Below are 18180 nucleotides of genomic sequence, written 5' to 3'. Positions count from 1 at the left end.
CAACAGACTAAATACATTAATAGATTGCACAATTCCCTTTTCATGCCATTTGCTATATGAGTGGAATAAGAACATGATATTTTCTACAAAGGGTATTTAAGCTTGAAAGTTATAAAAATGTCTTAGTTCCTATCTTTCTACAAGTCAGGAAAGTCAAGCCATTTAATGAAAATGACAAAATTTTAACACACGATGAATAAAATTTTGATTATAGAAACATAAAAAGAGAATCTACATAGGGTCTCAGCAATCCTTCACTATTTAACTAAAAATAAAATCATAATTCATTAGCTCTTTGATAACTAAAAATTGGTATATATGTTACAGAAAGATGAGAAATAGTTTTATTAGTTATTTGAAACTCAGATTGAGAGCTAGCACTAAAAAATTATGTTAAAACAATAAATAATGTTTTAATAGGAGCCAGAGGGTTCAAGGACTCCAGGAGAACAGGTCTACAGAATCAACTAAGCAAGTCTCAAAGGGGCTCACAGAGACTGAAGAGCAATCATGGAGCCTATGTCGGTCTGACTATGCCCTCCACATAATCCTGTGGTTATTTAGCTTAGAGTTTTGTTGGACTCCTAATAGTGGTAGTAGGGGTATCTCTGACTCTTTTGACCTCTCTTGGGACCCTTTTACTACTACTGTGTTGCCTCTTTGAGCCTTGATATGAAGGTTGTGCCTAGTCTTCTTGCATCTTGTTATGCACTGTTCAGTTGATATCATTGCTCTGTTCTGAAAGGAAATGAAGACGTGCATGTGGTGAGGAAGGCGGGTAGGAGGATGCTTAGAGGTGAGAAGGCTGTGTCAGAATGTATTGAATGACAGGAGAATAAAGAAAAAGGAAAAACTATTCTCATACAATATTTTCAGGTCAAATTTGCCCCTTTCTATTTCTTTCTAAATCCTCTCTGCCTTATTCATTCAATTTAATGGTCTTTGTCTCTCTTACCAAAGATTCAAACAAAACAAAGCAAAAGCAATAACATTAAAAAGTCATATTAAACAAAGATCCAACGAGAAAACAAAACAAAATAAAACAAAACAAACCCAATGAAGTATTTTTTTAGTTGGCCAACTACTTACCCATAGCCTGTCCTAGAATGCAATTCATAAAACCAGAGAACTCCGCTGAAGAAAACTAATTTTCCTGTTCCCAACACATATCAATCCAATAGCTGTCGGTTAGCACAGAATGTTGATTGTCATTATCCATTTTCATGCTGGGATTTTGTCTACAGATACTTACTCTTTGGTTGTATGGTTTGAAACATAGGTCTCAAGCTTAAAAGTCACATCCACATATAAGGGAAACATTAATATTTGCCTCATTCACAGTGATTATTTTTAGCTTTATGTATGTACCTTCAAATTTCATAATTTTATTTTTCTTAGTAGGTGTCTACCATTCCATAGTATAAATGTACCAAGTTTTTTATTATCTATTCATAAGTCTTTGGACATTGAACCTATTTTCAACTTCTGACTACTATGAAGACAACAGCAATGAGCATGGATGGATAAACAAGTATTTCTGTAGGATCATGTGCAATCTTTTAATATATGTCGAGGAATTGCATAGCACAATTGTTTGTTTTCCATTAACTTAGCTATTGATTTGCTTTAGATTCTAATAGCAGTCATCGCCTGTAGCTCCACCTCCCAGTCCCACCCTTACAAATCCCTCAAGCATTACCTATTCCCTTTCTCCTCAGAGAAGGGGATGCACCCTCTTGAGTACCATCCCACCCTGTGACATGAATTCTCAGCAAGACTCAGTACATCCTCTCCTGCTAGGCTCAACCAGACAGTCCAGCTTGAGGAAGGGGGTCCAGTGGCAGACAATAGACTCATAGACATCTTCCACTCTGATTGTTAGAGGACCCACATGAAGAACAAGCTGCACACCTGCTACAGGTGTGTGGGGAGCCTAGGTCCCTGCATGCTCTTTGGATTATGGTTCAGTCTCTGTGAGTCCCTGTGTGTCCAGGTTACTTGACTCTGTAAGTCTTATGATGTCCTTGACCTCTCTGGCTCACACAGTCCTATCCCCCATTCTTTTACAAAACTCCAGAAAATCAAATAACCCTATTAAAAATGGGGTACAGAGCTAAACAAAGAATTCTCAACTGAGGAATACCAAATGGCTGAGAACCACCTAAAAAAAAATGTTCAACATCCTTAATCATCAGGGAAATGCAAATCAAAACAACCCTGAGATTCCACCTCACACCAATCAGAATGGCTAAGATAAGGAACTCAGGTGACAGCAGATGATGGTGAGGATGTGGGAAAAGAGGAACACTCCTCCATTGCTGGTGGGATTGCATGCTGGTACAACCACTCTGGAAATCAGTTTGGCGGTTCCTCAGAAAATTGGACATAGTACTACTGGAAAATCCAGCAATACCACTCCTGGGCTTATACCTAGAAGATGTTCCAACTTGTAATAAGAACACATGCTCCACTATGTTCATAGCAGTCTTGTTTATAATAGCCAGAAGCTTGAAAGAACCCAGATGTCCCTCAACAGAGAAATGGATACAGAAAATGTGGTACGTTTACACAATGGAGTACTACTCAGCTATTAAAAACAAGGAATTTATGAAATTCTTAGACAAATGGATGGATATGGAGGTTATCATCATAAGTGAGGTAACCCAATCACAAAAAGAACACCCATGATATTCACTCACTAATGAGTGAATATTAGCTCAGGAGCTCAGAATACCCAAGATACAATTTGCAAAGCACATGAAACTCAAGAAGAAGGAAGACCAAAATGTGGATACTTCGATCGTTCTTAGAAGGGGGAACAAAATACCCATGGAAGGAGTTACAGAGACAAAGTTCAGAGCAGAGAATGAAGGCCATCCAGAGACTGCCCAACTGAGGATCCATCCCATAAACAACCACCAAAACCAAACACTATTGCAGATGCCAACAAGAGCTTGCTGACAGGAGCCTGATAAAGCTGTCTCCTGAGAGGCTTTCCCAGGGCCTGAAAAATACAGAAGTAGAAGCTCACACACAGCCATCCATTGGATTGAGCACGCGGTCCCCAAATGAAGGAGCTAGAGAAAGGACCCAAGGATCTGAAGGGGTTTGCAGCCCTATAGGAGGAACAACAATTTGAACTAGTCAGTATCCTCAGAGCTCTCTGGGACTAAACCACCAATCAAAGAAAACACATGGTGGGACTCATGGTTCTAGCTGCATAGGTAACAGAGGATCACCTAGTCTGCCATCAATGGGAGGAGGGGCCCTTGATCCTGTGAAGGTTCTATACCCCAGTATAGGGAAATGCCTGGGCCAGGAAGCAGGAGTGGGTGGGTTAGGGAGAAGGGGGAGGAGGGAGAAGATAGGGGATTTCTGGAGGGGAAACTAGAAAAGAGGATAACATTTGACATGTAAATAAATAAAATGTCTAAGAAAAAAAACTAAAAAAAAAAAAAAAGATAAAGTAGCCAATGGGGGTGGGGAGTGGAAAGACTATCTCTGAAAACAAAACAAGACAAAAACAAAACAAAACAAAACGAAACCAAAACCAAACCAAAACAGCAGCCTACAGAATGGGAACAGATTTTCACCAACCATACATCCAACAGAGGACTATTATCCAAATTATATAAATAACTCAAAAAATTAGATAATGACAAACCAAATAACCCAATTTTTTAAAAAAAATGGCTCCAGAGAATTCTCAACAGAGGAATCTCTAATGGTCGAGAAGCACTTAAAGACATGTTCAACATCCTTAGTCATCAGAGTAATGCAAATCAAAATGACCCTGAGATTCCATCTTATACCCTTCAGAATAGCTAAGGTCAAGTGACAGCATGTAGTGATGAGGATGTGGGGCAAGGAGAACACTCATCCATTGCTGGTGGGAGTGTAAACTTGTACAGCCACTTTGGAAATCAATTTGGTGGATTTTGGATTAGTTCTATCCCAAGACCAACCTATACCCCTCCAAGGCATATACCTAAAGATCCCCTATCTTACCACAAGGACACTTGCTCAACTACCTTCTTAGAAGCTTTATTGGTAATAGCCAGAAACTGGAAAAAATCTTAGTGTCCCTCAACTGAATAAATGGATAAAGAAAATATGGTACATCTATACAAAAGAATACTACTTGACTATTAAAAACAAAAACATCATGAAAATTTCAGGCTAATGGATGAAGCTAGAAAATATCCTAAGTGAGGGAAGCCAGACCCAGAAAGACATGACAGAGAAGAGCCTACATAAATGTCTCCTGAGAGGCTTCATCCAACAGGATCTTGTTATTGATCAATTTACAGTGTTTTGAAGGCCCTCCACACGGATTTCCATAATGCCTGTACAAGTTTGCATTCCCACCAGCAATGATTAAGTTTCCCTTTGATGGCATCTTTCTCAGTGTGTACTGTCATTTGTTTTATTGATTTTGGCCATTCAGTCTGAGGAAAGATGAAATCTCAAAGCAGTTTTAATTTGCATTTTTATGATGGATAATAACTCTGAACATTTAAAAAATGTGTCTCAGCCATTTGTGCTTCATCTTTTGAGAACTCTTTGTTTAGTTCTGTAACCCATCTTAATTAAATTATTTCCTTGACTTTTAGTTTTGCTTTTTATATATTTTATATATTTGTATATTTTATTAAAATATAGATATTATACATATCCTAATATTACATATAGTTAATCAGATGTACAATTTGTAAAGATTTCTTTACATTCTATAGGCTGCTATATTCCTTGGATGAAGGTATACTTTCTATACAGAAGTCTTTATATTTTAAATAAATATTTTAACAAATGGTGTTTCAATTTTAGATTATTGAACATGTAAAGAAATTACATGATTTTTTAGTTTACAGGGAAAAAACTCTATTGATTTCTTTTAGTCATTTAGAATGTCAAAGTACCAAACCTTGATTTAGAAAACCATATTTCTAAAATTGTCTTCAAAGTTATTGATGTAATGCTTAGAAATTCTATGTCTGTACCAGCCTTGGTTATTTTCTGGTAGTAGTTATAGTTCCTGTCAGTATTCAACTTATTTCTATTTTTCATGTGATTGAACACAGACAGTGTTAGCATAAGCAGGAATTGTAGTGGAACAATTTGTGAGTTAACTGCATTGTTGATGCTACTGCCATTGATGTTATTTATTTCATCTTTCCTTTTTTACTTAGAATATAGAATTTTAGCAGTGGCATAAACCCTAGATACCACCTAACATTTTCATTAATTCCTAAGGAAGCCACTTTTCTCCCAGTTGGTTAATGACCCAGTCTTTTTCTCATCTGTGTGTTTTGTGACAATATAGAATCTTTTAAAAGCAACATATTTCTGTGCCAAAAGAATCACTTGATGGCTAAATACATTTTCCCTGAATAATAAATGTTGAGTGTTGGGAAAATAGCTATTGTGCACATGGCTAGGGCATGGAAAGGATTTCAAATAAGCTGGAGAAGCCAGCAGCAATCATGTGCTTTCTTTATCCTGTTGGAAGATCTCAGATGAAGACTAGGCTGTGAGCTCTGTGAGGATTGTATGATTAGGCAAGATATGTGGACAGAAGCATCTTAGATGGCTTTGCCTATATATTTAGTGTTACTAAACACTCCGATAACATCATGCCTGCCCTGTATGTCCATTTCAGTAGAGTAAAGCAAAGGGATGTTTAGACCCCTTAGCAGAGTAGACTTCAAGCTATTGACATTATTTGGAAGGTAGGAGTTTAGACTTGTTATTTAGCATTACTCTCATTATTTCCCATTCAGATTTAATTCATTTTGGAGGCATATAATATCATTGCAAAAATCTTAAATACATAACACAAAGCAGTAATTTTAGATGCCCCTCAACTTAACATCAATATGTTCCAATTAAATCATTCTGAAATTGAACATTTCACAAGTTGAAAGTCCATTTTCTGTAACTTATGGGTTGTCATGCTGTTGCACCATCGTATGCTACAGAAAAGAAGCTGTTTCCTCTCATGATGTAGATGGAGGACTGGGCACATGCTGCTCTTCATATAGCTAGGAACTGTTTAAACTCTCCTCTGGAAATCAGTAGCTAAACACTCCCTTGAACACCTGAAATACAGCTGTTCTCTGTGCTATGAATTTATAATCCTTGCAAAGCTATATAAATGAAACACAATGCAGGTATTTTATTTACAAGCCATAAGCTTAGATTGGGCAGATCTAGGGCTATATTAACTTACTCCTCAGCTATAAAGTTTCTTGTTACTTATTGTTTTCCCTGGCCATGTGGTTATGGTCCATGGTGGTTTCTTCATCTTCTGTCTTCCTATATGTTCTCTCTCTACCTACAACTCCCTTGCTTGAACCTCCTGTCCCACTTTTTCTCCTTCACTGCCCAATAACAGACTTTAAGTCTTTTATTGACCAGTTAAATTTGGAAGAAGGCTCACATACCATCATTTTGAGTGTGTGAGGATCTGTGGGTTAGAGCAGGATACAACCACATCTTGAGGAACCAGTGTTTAACATTAGATTATAAAGAGCATCAGAACGACCTACAACATTTCTCAGTTATAGTTGAAGTAACTCAGAGTCTCCACCAGGTTATTATTTTAAAAAAAGTATGCTTATCCAATGTTGTCCCTGTTTATTCCTTTTTGAAATAATAGCACTTAAAATCTTTTCCTGAATAAAGCATACGATTAGAATTAATTACATATGTTTTTAATGTTAAGTTTGGTTACTCCTTAAGCTAAAATTACATATATGGTTTGGGTTTGTAGCTCATGGATATTTAACTATACAGTAGTATTGTAAAATAACACTTCTATTTATTGGTTTACTATCTTCCTTTTGGATTCATAATTGGCAAAGTAGACATGTAATCAAAACAAAATAATAGTATATTATTTTCATTTACAGATTGGACCTATGCATCTAGATTATGATAGTACAATTTTTGCAGGAATGGACTTTAAACACACATTATTTGTAAGAGTATCTGATGAAGGTATTCCTGTACTCTCAAGTAAGAAGTTATTAATTCAATAAATTAAAATAGTTTGAATTAAGTAAAAATACATAGTATCTTAAGAATTACCTCTTAGATTTTTTTTAGATATATTTATTTATTTATTTATTTATTTATTTATTTATTTATTTAATGTAAGTACACTTAGCTGTCTTCAGACGCACCAGAAGAGGGCATCAGATCTCATTACAGGTGGTTGTGAGCCACCATGTGGTTGCTGGGATTTGAACTTTGGACCTTTGGAAAAGCAGTCGGGTGCTCTTACCCATTGAGCCATCTCACCAGCCCTCCTCTTAGATTTTTTACAGTTAAAAATATACCAATCATAAGTCATAATAATGCATATAAGTAGTTATGATCAAATTAATTTATTGAGTCCATGTATATTACTATTTAAATGCTGAAAGACAAATTAAAACTAGAATTAAGTTTGATATAATACTTCTCATGTGTATAATATAGCACCTTTTGAATATAATTTTTCTGTAATATTTACTTGTTTTAAATATTGAACAAGTGATCAGTGTATTCTACATTGGTGAATACTCAAAAATCAGTCAATAAAGCATTGCTAACTATTTTTAAGTACTGTATAACTGAAAGTTACTAATTTACTAGTAAAACCTCAATATAAGCATATCCATGAAAATCAAATCATATAAAATCAAATATGTAAATAGTCATTTTAAAGAAAAACCTAAGAATTGTTAAAGAGGACATATCATTGCTATGTTTACACTGTTATGAATATTTTTCCTCCACAGCCATCATTAGAATCATATTAAGAGTGAGCCGTATAAATGAACACAATCCTGTTGGGTCTATGATGGAATTTACCTTCAGTATATTTGAAAACAGTCCAACTGATACACTAGTTGGAAAAATTACGTTTATAGATGAAGACTGGCCATTCAACAATATACACTATAGCATTGTTGGAGGCAACCTTGGGATACGTCCCACATTTTACATCGAATCAGATACAGGTAATGTAAGAATGCTAATATTAGTTAATAATAAAGTAGAGAATCAATTTTCTCCAGGAATAAGCTAAATTCCCTGATAATTTTCCCAATCCTAATTGGTCGACTTAAAGCACATGTACTAGAGTTGGTACATTGTACATATTTGAATATGTGCAACAATAAGTTATAAAAGATGAGGTCATGAATTCAAGAGGGCTATGACAGGAGTTAGATGGACAGCAGTGAAGGGTATAATTATGTTAAAATAGTGTGTGCATATATGAAAATCTCAAAAATTAAATTTAAAATCAGTACCTCATTTTGAATATATTTCATTTAGTATTCATGGGAAAGAACACTTTTTATCAGTGCATCCCTCCCCTTTGAGCTACATAGTGTTCACCATGGTTTGTTAACTGTATCCATAATTCTTAGTAACCACAGAGAAAACCCTGACACTTTGATCTTTGATATATTGAAATTCAGAAAGCCTTTGCACACATGCATTCTTCCAAATGCCTCAGAATGTACAGTAGGTGACTAATGCATGAGTTAACATCTGTCGTTATTTAACTGTGGGAATAATGATATGAATTTGGGACAAATGTCATTATATCATTCATTTTCTACGTTGGTACTGTCACAAAGACTTCATCTCTATAGACTGTAATCTAGCAGTGATTAAAACTATTAAGTAGTTGTGAAATAACTTTCCCATTGTATTTGTGCTAGGGATGATAAAGCTGTTGAGTTCACTGGACAGGGAAGTGACTTCTCAGTATAAGATAGCTGTGAAAGTCACAGACATGGGAAATGATGTGCTCCCAGACCCTCTCAGGCAGAGAAGTGCTACTGCTCAGGTGACCATCAACATCCTGGTAAGAGTTCATCTATGCTTGATATATTGTTATTACTTAACGGACATATTCTCAAAAAAAATCAAAATCAAAGATAGTTGGGAGTGGTTAACACAGTCTTTTATCATTGAGTCTCAGAATGAGATGTCTGCTCCAAAACTACTTTTAATTGTAATGGGCAATGACAGAATTGTTTCTACATGCAGAGTATGTTGTGATTTCTGAATCACCCAATAAGAATTTGCATGAAGAGAGAGCCTGGTATCATAAGTTGCACTTAATTTATTAAAATATTATACTAAAAAAGACTGTAAAAGATTCAATGTGAGATATATGTGACCTGGCTTGTTTGAACTTTACATCAATATAATCAAATGCATCTCTTTTATTGGCGGAACTTTGATAAAAAAAGAAAAATTGTCTTTTATAGATAGAGCCAAATTTCTTTTATCAAGTGTTTGCATTCATTTTTGCTCCTTGAGACCTACAAGATTTTCAACTCTGGATCCCAGAGAAAAGGCAATAATTTCCAAACAAATGATGATTTAAAGCTGCAGACATTGAGTAGAGTCTTTGCATAATGCTTTGAGGTGAACATTTTCACATGTGCTCTGGTGAGCTGAACCTCTCAGCGGTGTCCATGGCTCAGTGTTGTAATCCCCACTACAGCCTCGTTATGTCTGGAAAATGTAATAAAACAGGTCAAAATCTTTTTAGAGAGAAATTTAATGAAGTGACTTGACTGGTTTCAACTCTGACTCAAGGATGTCATGAGCTAACGAAACTTCTTTTCTATGCAAGTTTCCAGCAATCCACCTATACACACTCATATTTACAGTTTCTCTACTGGGAGAGGGCCTGAGATTTCTAAACCTATTGTTGCCGTTCTATTCTGCGTGTGAATGACTAATATCAACTAGGTAGGATGACAAGAGTTACCTGTATTCTTCATTGAAGAAGCACTCATCTCTCTCATTTTTGGAATCAGAAAGACACAGTTGGTAAATTATTTTATAGTAGATATAACATATATGCATGTAATGTATACACACACATACACATACATATATATGTATGTATATATAACATATATATATATATTAGTACTACATATATGTATATTAGTACTGTTATGTTACAATCAGGCAAAGTCTGTATATTTCTTAGAACTCAATACCCTTTATTCTGAAAACATTCTAGAAATAAATTTGGGTAAAAGTTACCAATACTATTTTATTTGGAAGATAAGTCAAGGCTCAGATTTCTAAAGCTGCACGTTTCTAAAATAGTACCTTGTTTTTAACAGAGACTAAAATCCATAATGAAGACAAACATAGTAGAGTTCCATTATTGAAATCAGAAGCATAAAAATGTGTCTATGCTACATCTGTCAGAGTGAACTAACAAACTATGCTTTTTATAAACTGGAAAGTTAGTGTTCCTTTGAGCTGAATGGTTGTCCACTCCCAAGATTCTTGTTGAGTCTTCATCCCCAGGGTGATGTGTTGGAGTTATTTGCATTTGTATTAGAAGGTAATTTGATAAAGGATGAAAGGCAGGTGTGGCTTCAGTCTGATGAGGTTAGGATACTCAGAGAACAATGAAGAAGCAAACAAAGCCTCAAGGGAGGGAGTAGTCTCCCTCCCCCTTCTAGACGTTCTGAGAGGACCTGGCTGTAGAAAACCACCACAGAACAGCCCCAACAGATCAGGAACTTGTCTGGGACTTGTCAGCTTCTAAAACTGGAGAAAGTAAATTGCTGGTCTTTCAGTCAAGTAACCTTTTGTATTTGGTAATGATAGCACATAAAAGCTTCAAGAAAATATTTGAAAGATATGATATTAAATCTATAACCTTAGCAAACATGCTGACAGATAAATAGGTGAAGGTTAAATGATAAATTAGTACACAAAAGGGTAGAGTAACTCAACATCTCAATTTGGAAAACAGTAAGCGTAGAAGGAACCAGTCCTGTGAACAATGAAATAGTTAAATAGGGCTGTGTTCCTGTCCAGCCAGAGACCAAACTTATGTATCCATAACACTCAAGGTAAGCGAGTCAATCTTCATACCAATATTCTGGCTGCCAGAGTCTGAGGCAAAGCAAAGTCAGATGCTTTTACTCAAATAAAAACAAAACAAAGTGAAAAAAAAAATCCCCAAGCAAAAATCATTTCACAGCGTGATCATGTAGTGTGTATTACAGCATAATGTACTTGCTGACAAGAATTTGCATACAAAACTGAAGAGTGTTTTGTCTCCTGCAAAGAGAATGATCAATTTCCTCAGAGGACAGTTTCTAAATCATCACTGTCTCTTTTGTGAGTCTTTTTTGAAGGAATTGTTACCAAACATGTGCCCTTTGTTTTCAGACCGAAGCACAGCGGCTCTCCTGTGCCAGATGCATGCTCCATTTCTGGAACATGTAAAGATTTTCTCTTTACATCGCAAATAATAATTGAATAATGGCTAAAAAAAGGAATGTCAGTCCTTTCTTGAAAGCGCCTTTCAGAGTAGTCATTGTTTCAAAATTCATTCCTGTAAAATGAATTTACTCTAAAAACATACAGGGTCCTCACAAAATTAGTCTGATATTAGAGGAAACTACCTGTTTAGAAAATGAATTTTAGTGATTTTTCTTTTTTAACAAAAATGACCCTGTGAAGTGTGAGAGTTTGCATATGTGTTGTATTTTTCTGCAAGTGAAACACATACACAGATATCCACAGAAACTGGATCTGCTATCCACAGAAACTCAACTAGAATGATGGGGAACTATGTGCACATGTTCAGTATCAATACATCACTTAATTTCACATATAGTTGTTGTCCCAGCAAGAAGTGAAGGGTTCAAAGAGTTAACCTGGGTTAGAATTCCAGCATCTCCACTTACTATTATGGATGTAGGACAGGTTATTGAGGCGTTTTAAATAGTCTCTTCACAAACTGCTGATGGCTGTATTTAGTCCTGTAGTATAACTGAATCTTAAATGTGACTCTGAGAAGCACTCAGAGGCTCATTATGAATACTGTACTCACTCTTCATAGATAAGTGAAGTAGGAGCACTCCACAGATGGAGAAGAATCTTACTGACATTGTTCTTCTGATGGCTTCACATAGTTTATTAGGATGGGCTTTTCATCATGTTTTCCACAAAACAACAGCTAGGCACTTACTTAACCATGACTGATAAACACATTTAAAATGTTCTTGCATTTGTAGATTAAGCTAAATCATAAATATTCCCCATCTCGAATATTTTTGAAAGCACAATGTTCCTTGAATTGTTTACATTAATATAAAACTGAAATGGTAAAAAACTGTAAATCAATTTCTTTCATGCACTAAATATGGCAGAGTTTAGGGAATTTTAAAATATAGCATAAAGAGCTAACCTACTACAAACTTTATTTATAAGTTGTGTAAGATCATATTTGGAGGGGGAAAAAATGCAAGCTGAAGGAGACAAAAGAAATACCAAACACTCTTTTGGTAGATGCTGAGAACTGGATATTAACCATTCTTTTCACTATCCCCAGCATTCTTCATGTCTGTATTTTATCATTTAAATTTTTCTGAAATAATTTATAAAATCATACTTTTAGTTTATTACATTAAGCCCTTAAAGGCAGAATTCTTTCTCATGTATCTTTATCTAATAATCAAAGGATTTCCTTAAATATTTACTTAGCATAGTATATATTGGAAGTGTGGCTACAAAGTTTGAGTGGAAAAATTTGTACTGATCCCTAAATTCTATCCTAAAGAGCAAAAATTTTAGGGTGAGAGAAAATTTACCAAAATTATATTTATTCTCCCGTTTACACAATGGAGACATAGACATATCTCATCACTATTCAAAAGCAATGGAGTTTTTGATGGTTTTCTTAGTGTTTATTATAATGGAGTAGCCATGGCTTTTTTATATTCAAAAACCATTATATTTTTTTCATAAACAAGCTTTTAACATTTCCTGGCAATTTTTCAGCAAGTTGCAGTCATTTGCAAAATTTATGGAATGAAGAGCTAAACCTAACAACAAAACTTTGCCCAGTTGGGTTTGTGTGTGTGTGTGTGTGTGTGTGTGTGTGTGTGTGTTTGTTTTGTATGTGTATGTTGTATGTGTGCATTTGTTTTGTATGTGTATGTGTGGTGTTTGTGTGTGTGTGTGTGTGTGTGTGTGTGTGTGTGTGCGCGCGCGCGTGCGCGCGCGCTACTCTACCTACTTATATGTGTACCTGTGTGTAAAGACCAGAGGTCAACATTGGGTATCATTCCTCAGGTACTGTCTATCTTCTGTTTAAAGACAGTCTGAAGTTAGTTGTCTTTATAAGTATAAAGTTGTAAAGTTCCTGGCCAGCCTGCTCCCAGAGTCCTGGCTGTCTCCTCTTCCCCAGTTCTGGGATAACCAGTACAAAACCCCAACCCTGGCTTTCCTGAGAGAAAACTTGTTCTTTGTGTTTACATGACAAGCATTTTATCAACTAAGCGACCTTCTGAATCCCTGAAACAAAGCCTTGAAAGTAGAAAAAAATTATATAAAGAACATCAATCTCTAAGTCAATGCATAAAAAATCAGCCTTCAAAATACCTAACATATCTGATTTTGACACAGGCAAAATAAACTTTGTTACTAGTATAGTGAGCCATATTTTATGCTTATTTGTAACACTACATGGTCTAGTGCATTTAACATACTGCAGACTTTTTCTGGTTTCTAATAGTATCCCTCCAAATGCATTCTCACAAACTTATTCCTATCGTTCTGTTGGCTCTTTGCTGGCAGGATAGCGAGTGTCAATGCACTGGACAGGGAGTCTTGTCAAAGCAGGAACTCACTTTATTAAACTAGACACTTGCTTATATAGAGAAGGCGAGGAGGTGTGGATAAGGGTATGGGCTGAGATGACTTATGAGGGTGGTGTGAGATGAGAGGAGTATGGGGTGATTTCACGGTGCCTGTAAGAAATTAATACATCAGTGGTAGCTAGGCAGAGGCAGACTCATTTATGTTGGTAGGTTGTGCTGAGTTATTCTCAAGCAAATGACAGATCTTGAAAATCGAGCCAGGCTCCGGTTTGTCTACAAGGCCCAAACCAAGGCAAAATAGGGCCCAACATTTTTCTATTCCCATGCTTTGAGAGTAAAGTATCATTATTTATACAGCTTATATAAAAGCACAAACATTCATTTAAGAAATTTGTTCTCAAAGACTATTGATAGCACTTTTTATCATCTACCTTTTTTGTTGAGAGAGTATGATTTTTCTAACTAGTTGATGATTTTCTAGTATTACTGAATAATTGCAACACAGAGTAATCTACACTATTTCTAATAAAATGTAATATGATTTTAACAAACATAAGTACAACTATAATGATGTCCTTAGAAAGCCATTAAAATGATGCTAAAATATTGGAATAGTTCTAAAATATTCCCATGTTGGTATTTTTATACCAGTATTATGGTTTATAAACACAACTGCCTCAGATGAATATTCTTCTTAATTTGCAGCTTTTATTTTTATAGTAACACTATTGTTCAAGTTACAATATCTGAAGTTTAGCATATATAAGTCAATGTGGTTTTTGGATTACACATAATAATGTATGAAGAGATATATGCATGCACATTTTTATCTATATGTGTCAATAACATAAGGCAGAATTTGATGGTTACTTAAAATAAAATTATGATACAAAGATGAACATCAAATCCCTCCCTAAGTTATTCCATCAGCAAATGTAGGTAGAATTCATTACAAACCTGATTCACCATAAAATATAACAAGAAATGAAGGGTCTTTTGTTAACTTACTATTTGCCGATTTAACCCGTGACATACATTTTGATCATACTCTTCACTCACTGTCTTTCATATTCACTCTCTGATAGTCTATTTCTATCTTTAGGTGTTTTTCCCTTTCCTCCTCTTCCACCTCCTCCTTTTCCTCTTCCTCTTCTGCTTGCTTCTCTTCCTCCTTCAGTTTTTTTTTCTTTCTTCTTGTTGATTCTTTGGGCTTGACCAGGGTCACTCATGTGGTCATGACTACAAATGTATCTACTGCAGTGTGAGTAACACAATAGCTATCACTGAAGGAAATGATTCTTTCCTCTAGAAACCCTCCACTGTTATCCATATGTCTGGGCACAGCAGGGCTCTATGATCACCTCTGCTATCTAAGACTGAATGTCTGCTGTCTTAGTCTTGTGAAAGCTGTATGTAGACAACTGCAACTGTTATACATTTTGAGTGCTCAGCTGTATCTTACTAATAGAACAGCAATTGACAGCAACCCTCCCTATCATTTTGCTCTCTGTTCTTTCTGTGCCCTTTCCATGATGCTTCCTGAGCCTTCGAGGGGCCTATTTGGGAGTCCTGTAGAGTGCACAACAGTTACTGGTTCTTAGTACTTGGCAACCAGAAGACTTTGTATTAATGACCTTTATGCAAAGGAAAGTATCTTTGATCAAGGCTAAGGAAAGTACTAGTTTATATATACAAAAATAAATATTGGGAAGCAGTTTGACCACATGACCTTTTTTCTTTTCTTTTTTTTTTTTTTTTTTTTTTTGGTTTCATCAGCAAATGATATTTTCAAATTAGAATTTACCTAGTGATAGGATAAATATTTCAGATTTCTATTATAAGTGAAAAACTCAATATCTCCGAATCTTGATAGCATATGTTCAGAGTATTATACCCTCAACCAAATGTCTATTTCTAGAAATTTCTCTAAAGAGAAGAGGTTTCTGACCCTTCTTGCAACCTAAAGGGCCAAAGATGATAGACAAGGATGCTGTCCATCCATAAAACCACTGCTTTCTTTGGATCTATGGCTTGTATAGGCCACTGTTTGTAACTGAAAATATTATTACCATACTCTCCTAGCTTTTGGGAAATAGTGTTAGAAGCACTTCATAGGAATAATTTGTAAAAAGGAAAATGTGAGCTTTTATGAACAAGGTAACAAAATTACATATTAGAGCCAAATGAAAATTGTACAAGAATTATAGACCAGTGTTTCTCATGACTGGAGATACAGACATCTCCAGTAGAATATGGCAAGCCATATCTAGAATATACAGAGATGTTATATGTCATGATCACATAAGTATTTCTCTTGTGAGAATATGGTTGAATATTTTCATAACTTATTAATATATTCCATCATTCTACCAAGTTAAAGAGGAAAATTGACACAATTACAGTAATCAATAAAGAAAAATATTTGATAAAATCAAACTCTACTTCCTCATAAATATTCTAAACGAAGGAAGAATAGAGAAATTCTTTGACTTGATACATCTAAAAAGCAAAAATCCTCAAACTAATATTCTACTTAATGGCATGGGTATGTGCCTTTTCATCTTACTTTTGATGTTATAACAGAAAACCTAGTTAATTCAAGGATAGATTTATTTAGTTGAAAGAAAGATAGAAATTATTGTTCTTTGTGTGATATATTTTTTATATTTAGAAATACAAGAGAATAAATTGAGAGTTCCCAAATTAAGGACCTATTATAACAAGCCTACCAAATAATAGTAAAATATTCTGAAGTTTATTATTTTTCTAATAATCCACAATAAGCAAGTGGAACTTGAAATCATAAATATAATACTATTCACATAAAACATCTAGAAAATGAAACATTAGGTACGAAGCTAAAATACAAGTTCTAATGCCTAGATGAATAAAACTATAAAATTTAAATGAAAAGATTAAAGAGAACAACATGGAGAGCTTTTTCATATTCTCAGACAGAAGACTCAATATTGTTAATGTATAAGTTGTTTACTACTTGCTATATAAATTCAATGCAATCTAATAAAATTGCATATATTCTCTTTATGGATATTGACAAGCAACTTGGAAGAACCCAAGGCTCAAAATGAAATACTTAAGGTTATGAATAAAGTCTTGAAGATAATACAGCAGGGTGTCTTGGCTCATTTCTCTACTTCCATCACTTGGGAGGCCTAGGTAGGAGGATTTCCATGAATTTGGGGCTGGTTTGGTCTAGTAGCTACAGTGTGAAGTGATGACTCAAATAAGTAGAAGTCCACAGTAATTAAGGCTATTTCATATTACTGAAAGAACAGGGAACTGAACTGATAGAACAGACATAGGAGCAGACACCAAAGCATTCAGCAAAGACAAATAAGTGAATGATGCTGGAGTGACATCAGGGAAAGAACTCACACTCTTAACAGATTTCACTCAGTGAGATTTTTAGATCTAGATGTAAAATGAAAACTGTAAAAGTCTTAGAAAACATAGAAGCTTTTAGTACCCAATCTTACATAGGCACAGGACAGAAGACACATGAAAGTTCTGACAAACTACATCTTAGTAAAAATCATTGTAGCTTCTTTCTGAAAAATGATGATTAAACATTTAAACACAAGCTGCAGTGAGAGAAAAAAAGTATTTGCAGGATACATGCCTGTTTTAAAACTATTGTTAAAAGCATTTTAAGAATGCAAAAATAATATATCAGCAATAAGAAAAGAAACTTTATTAAGGCATGACTAATAACAACAAAAATCCTAGTAGATAATTCATTAAAAATGTATAGATGAAAAGAAGCATAAGGAAATCTGCTCAACAGCATTGTCTTACAGATGTAAATGTTAAAAATGATAATGAGGGACTAATAGAAATGCAATTAAATATATTAAATATAACAGACATGCAATTTAATAGTGAAAATAAAAATACATCAAATGCTGGCAAGGCTGTTGGACAAAAGACACTATCATGTTCCTTACCAGTATTATTAAAAATAATGTCTATTTCAGACAAGTTCAACATTTTCTACCAAAAGTAAAAATTCAGCCACACCATCTGAAAGTTATGCTCTGTAACATTCAGTTGAGTTACCTAAAACATGTATGTCCATCCCAAAGCCCGTATCTGGGTGTCTATAGCATCTTTCTTTGTAACTGCTCAAACTTAGGTGCAAGTGAAATGTTATCTAGGAGGTGAATGGATAAGACTTATTTGAGAAATCATGTTTTAGATAAGAAAAGATGCAATAGACACATATAATTGAAATTTTATTTTAAGGGCTTAAAATCTAAGAAATTTATACTTTAAAGCCCCAAATAACTTCATTAAAATAGATGAGACCATGTCATAAAAATGAGGGGGAAAATCTATTGGAAGCTAAAGAGCCCTGGAAAAGACTGGGACAGAGGACTGCTGAAGAATCCCCACTAGTGCTACTATTTTTAGTCTAGTTTGATCTTTGGATGTCTGCCAGACCATAACAAAGCACGTTCCAGATTATGATTAGCAGATCCTCTTGTGTTGGCTGCAGTGCCATTTTGCT

General features: G+C 34.9%; 1 protein-coding gene across 3 annotated transcripts in view; it reads left to right on the top strand.

Moving 5' to 3' along the window:
• Nucleotides 1-18180, top strand: part of LOC147004925 (cadherin-related family member 4-like) — an 89393-nt gene that overhangs the window by 37210 nt on the left and 34003 nt on the right. For 2 of the 3 annotated variants that reach the window (XM_085836100.1, XM_085836099.1), the window contains 3 exons: nt 6912-7017; nt 7785-8006; nt 8718-8863. In XM_085836100.1, coding sequence (XP_085692226.1) covers nt 6912-7017; nt 7785-8006; nt 8718-8863 — 474 coding nt within the window. The remainder of the gene's footprint in view (nt 1-6911; nt 7018-7784; nt 8007-8717; nt 8864-18180) is intronic. The other variant, XM_085836101.1, reaches the window with a different exon arrangement.

Source organism: Mus caroli, unplaced genomic scaffold, assembly GCF_978045245.1.
Source record: "Mus caroli unplaced genomic scaffold, Mus_caroli_1 scaffold_4, whole genome shotgun sequence".
Taxonomy (NCBI): Eukaryota; Metazoa; Chordata; class Mammalia; order Rodentia; family Muridae; genus Mus; species Mus caroli.
The sequence above is the reverse complement of the archived record's forward strand: the minus strand, read 5'-3'. Positions and strand labels throughout refer to the sequence as shown.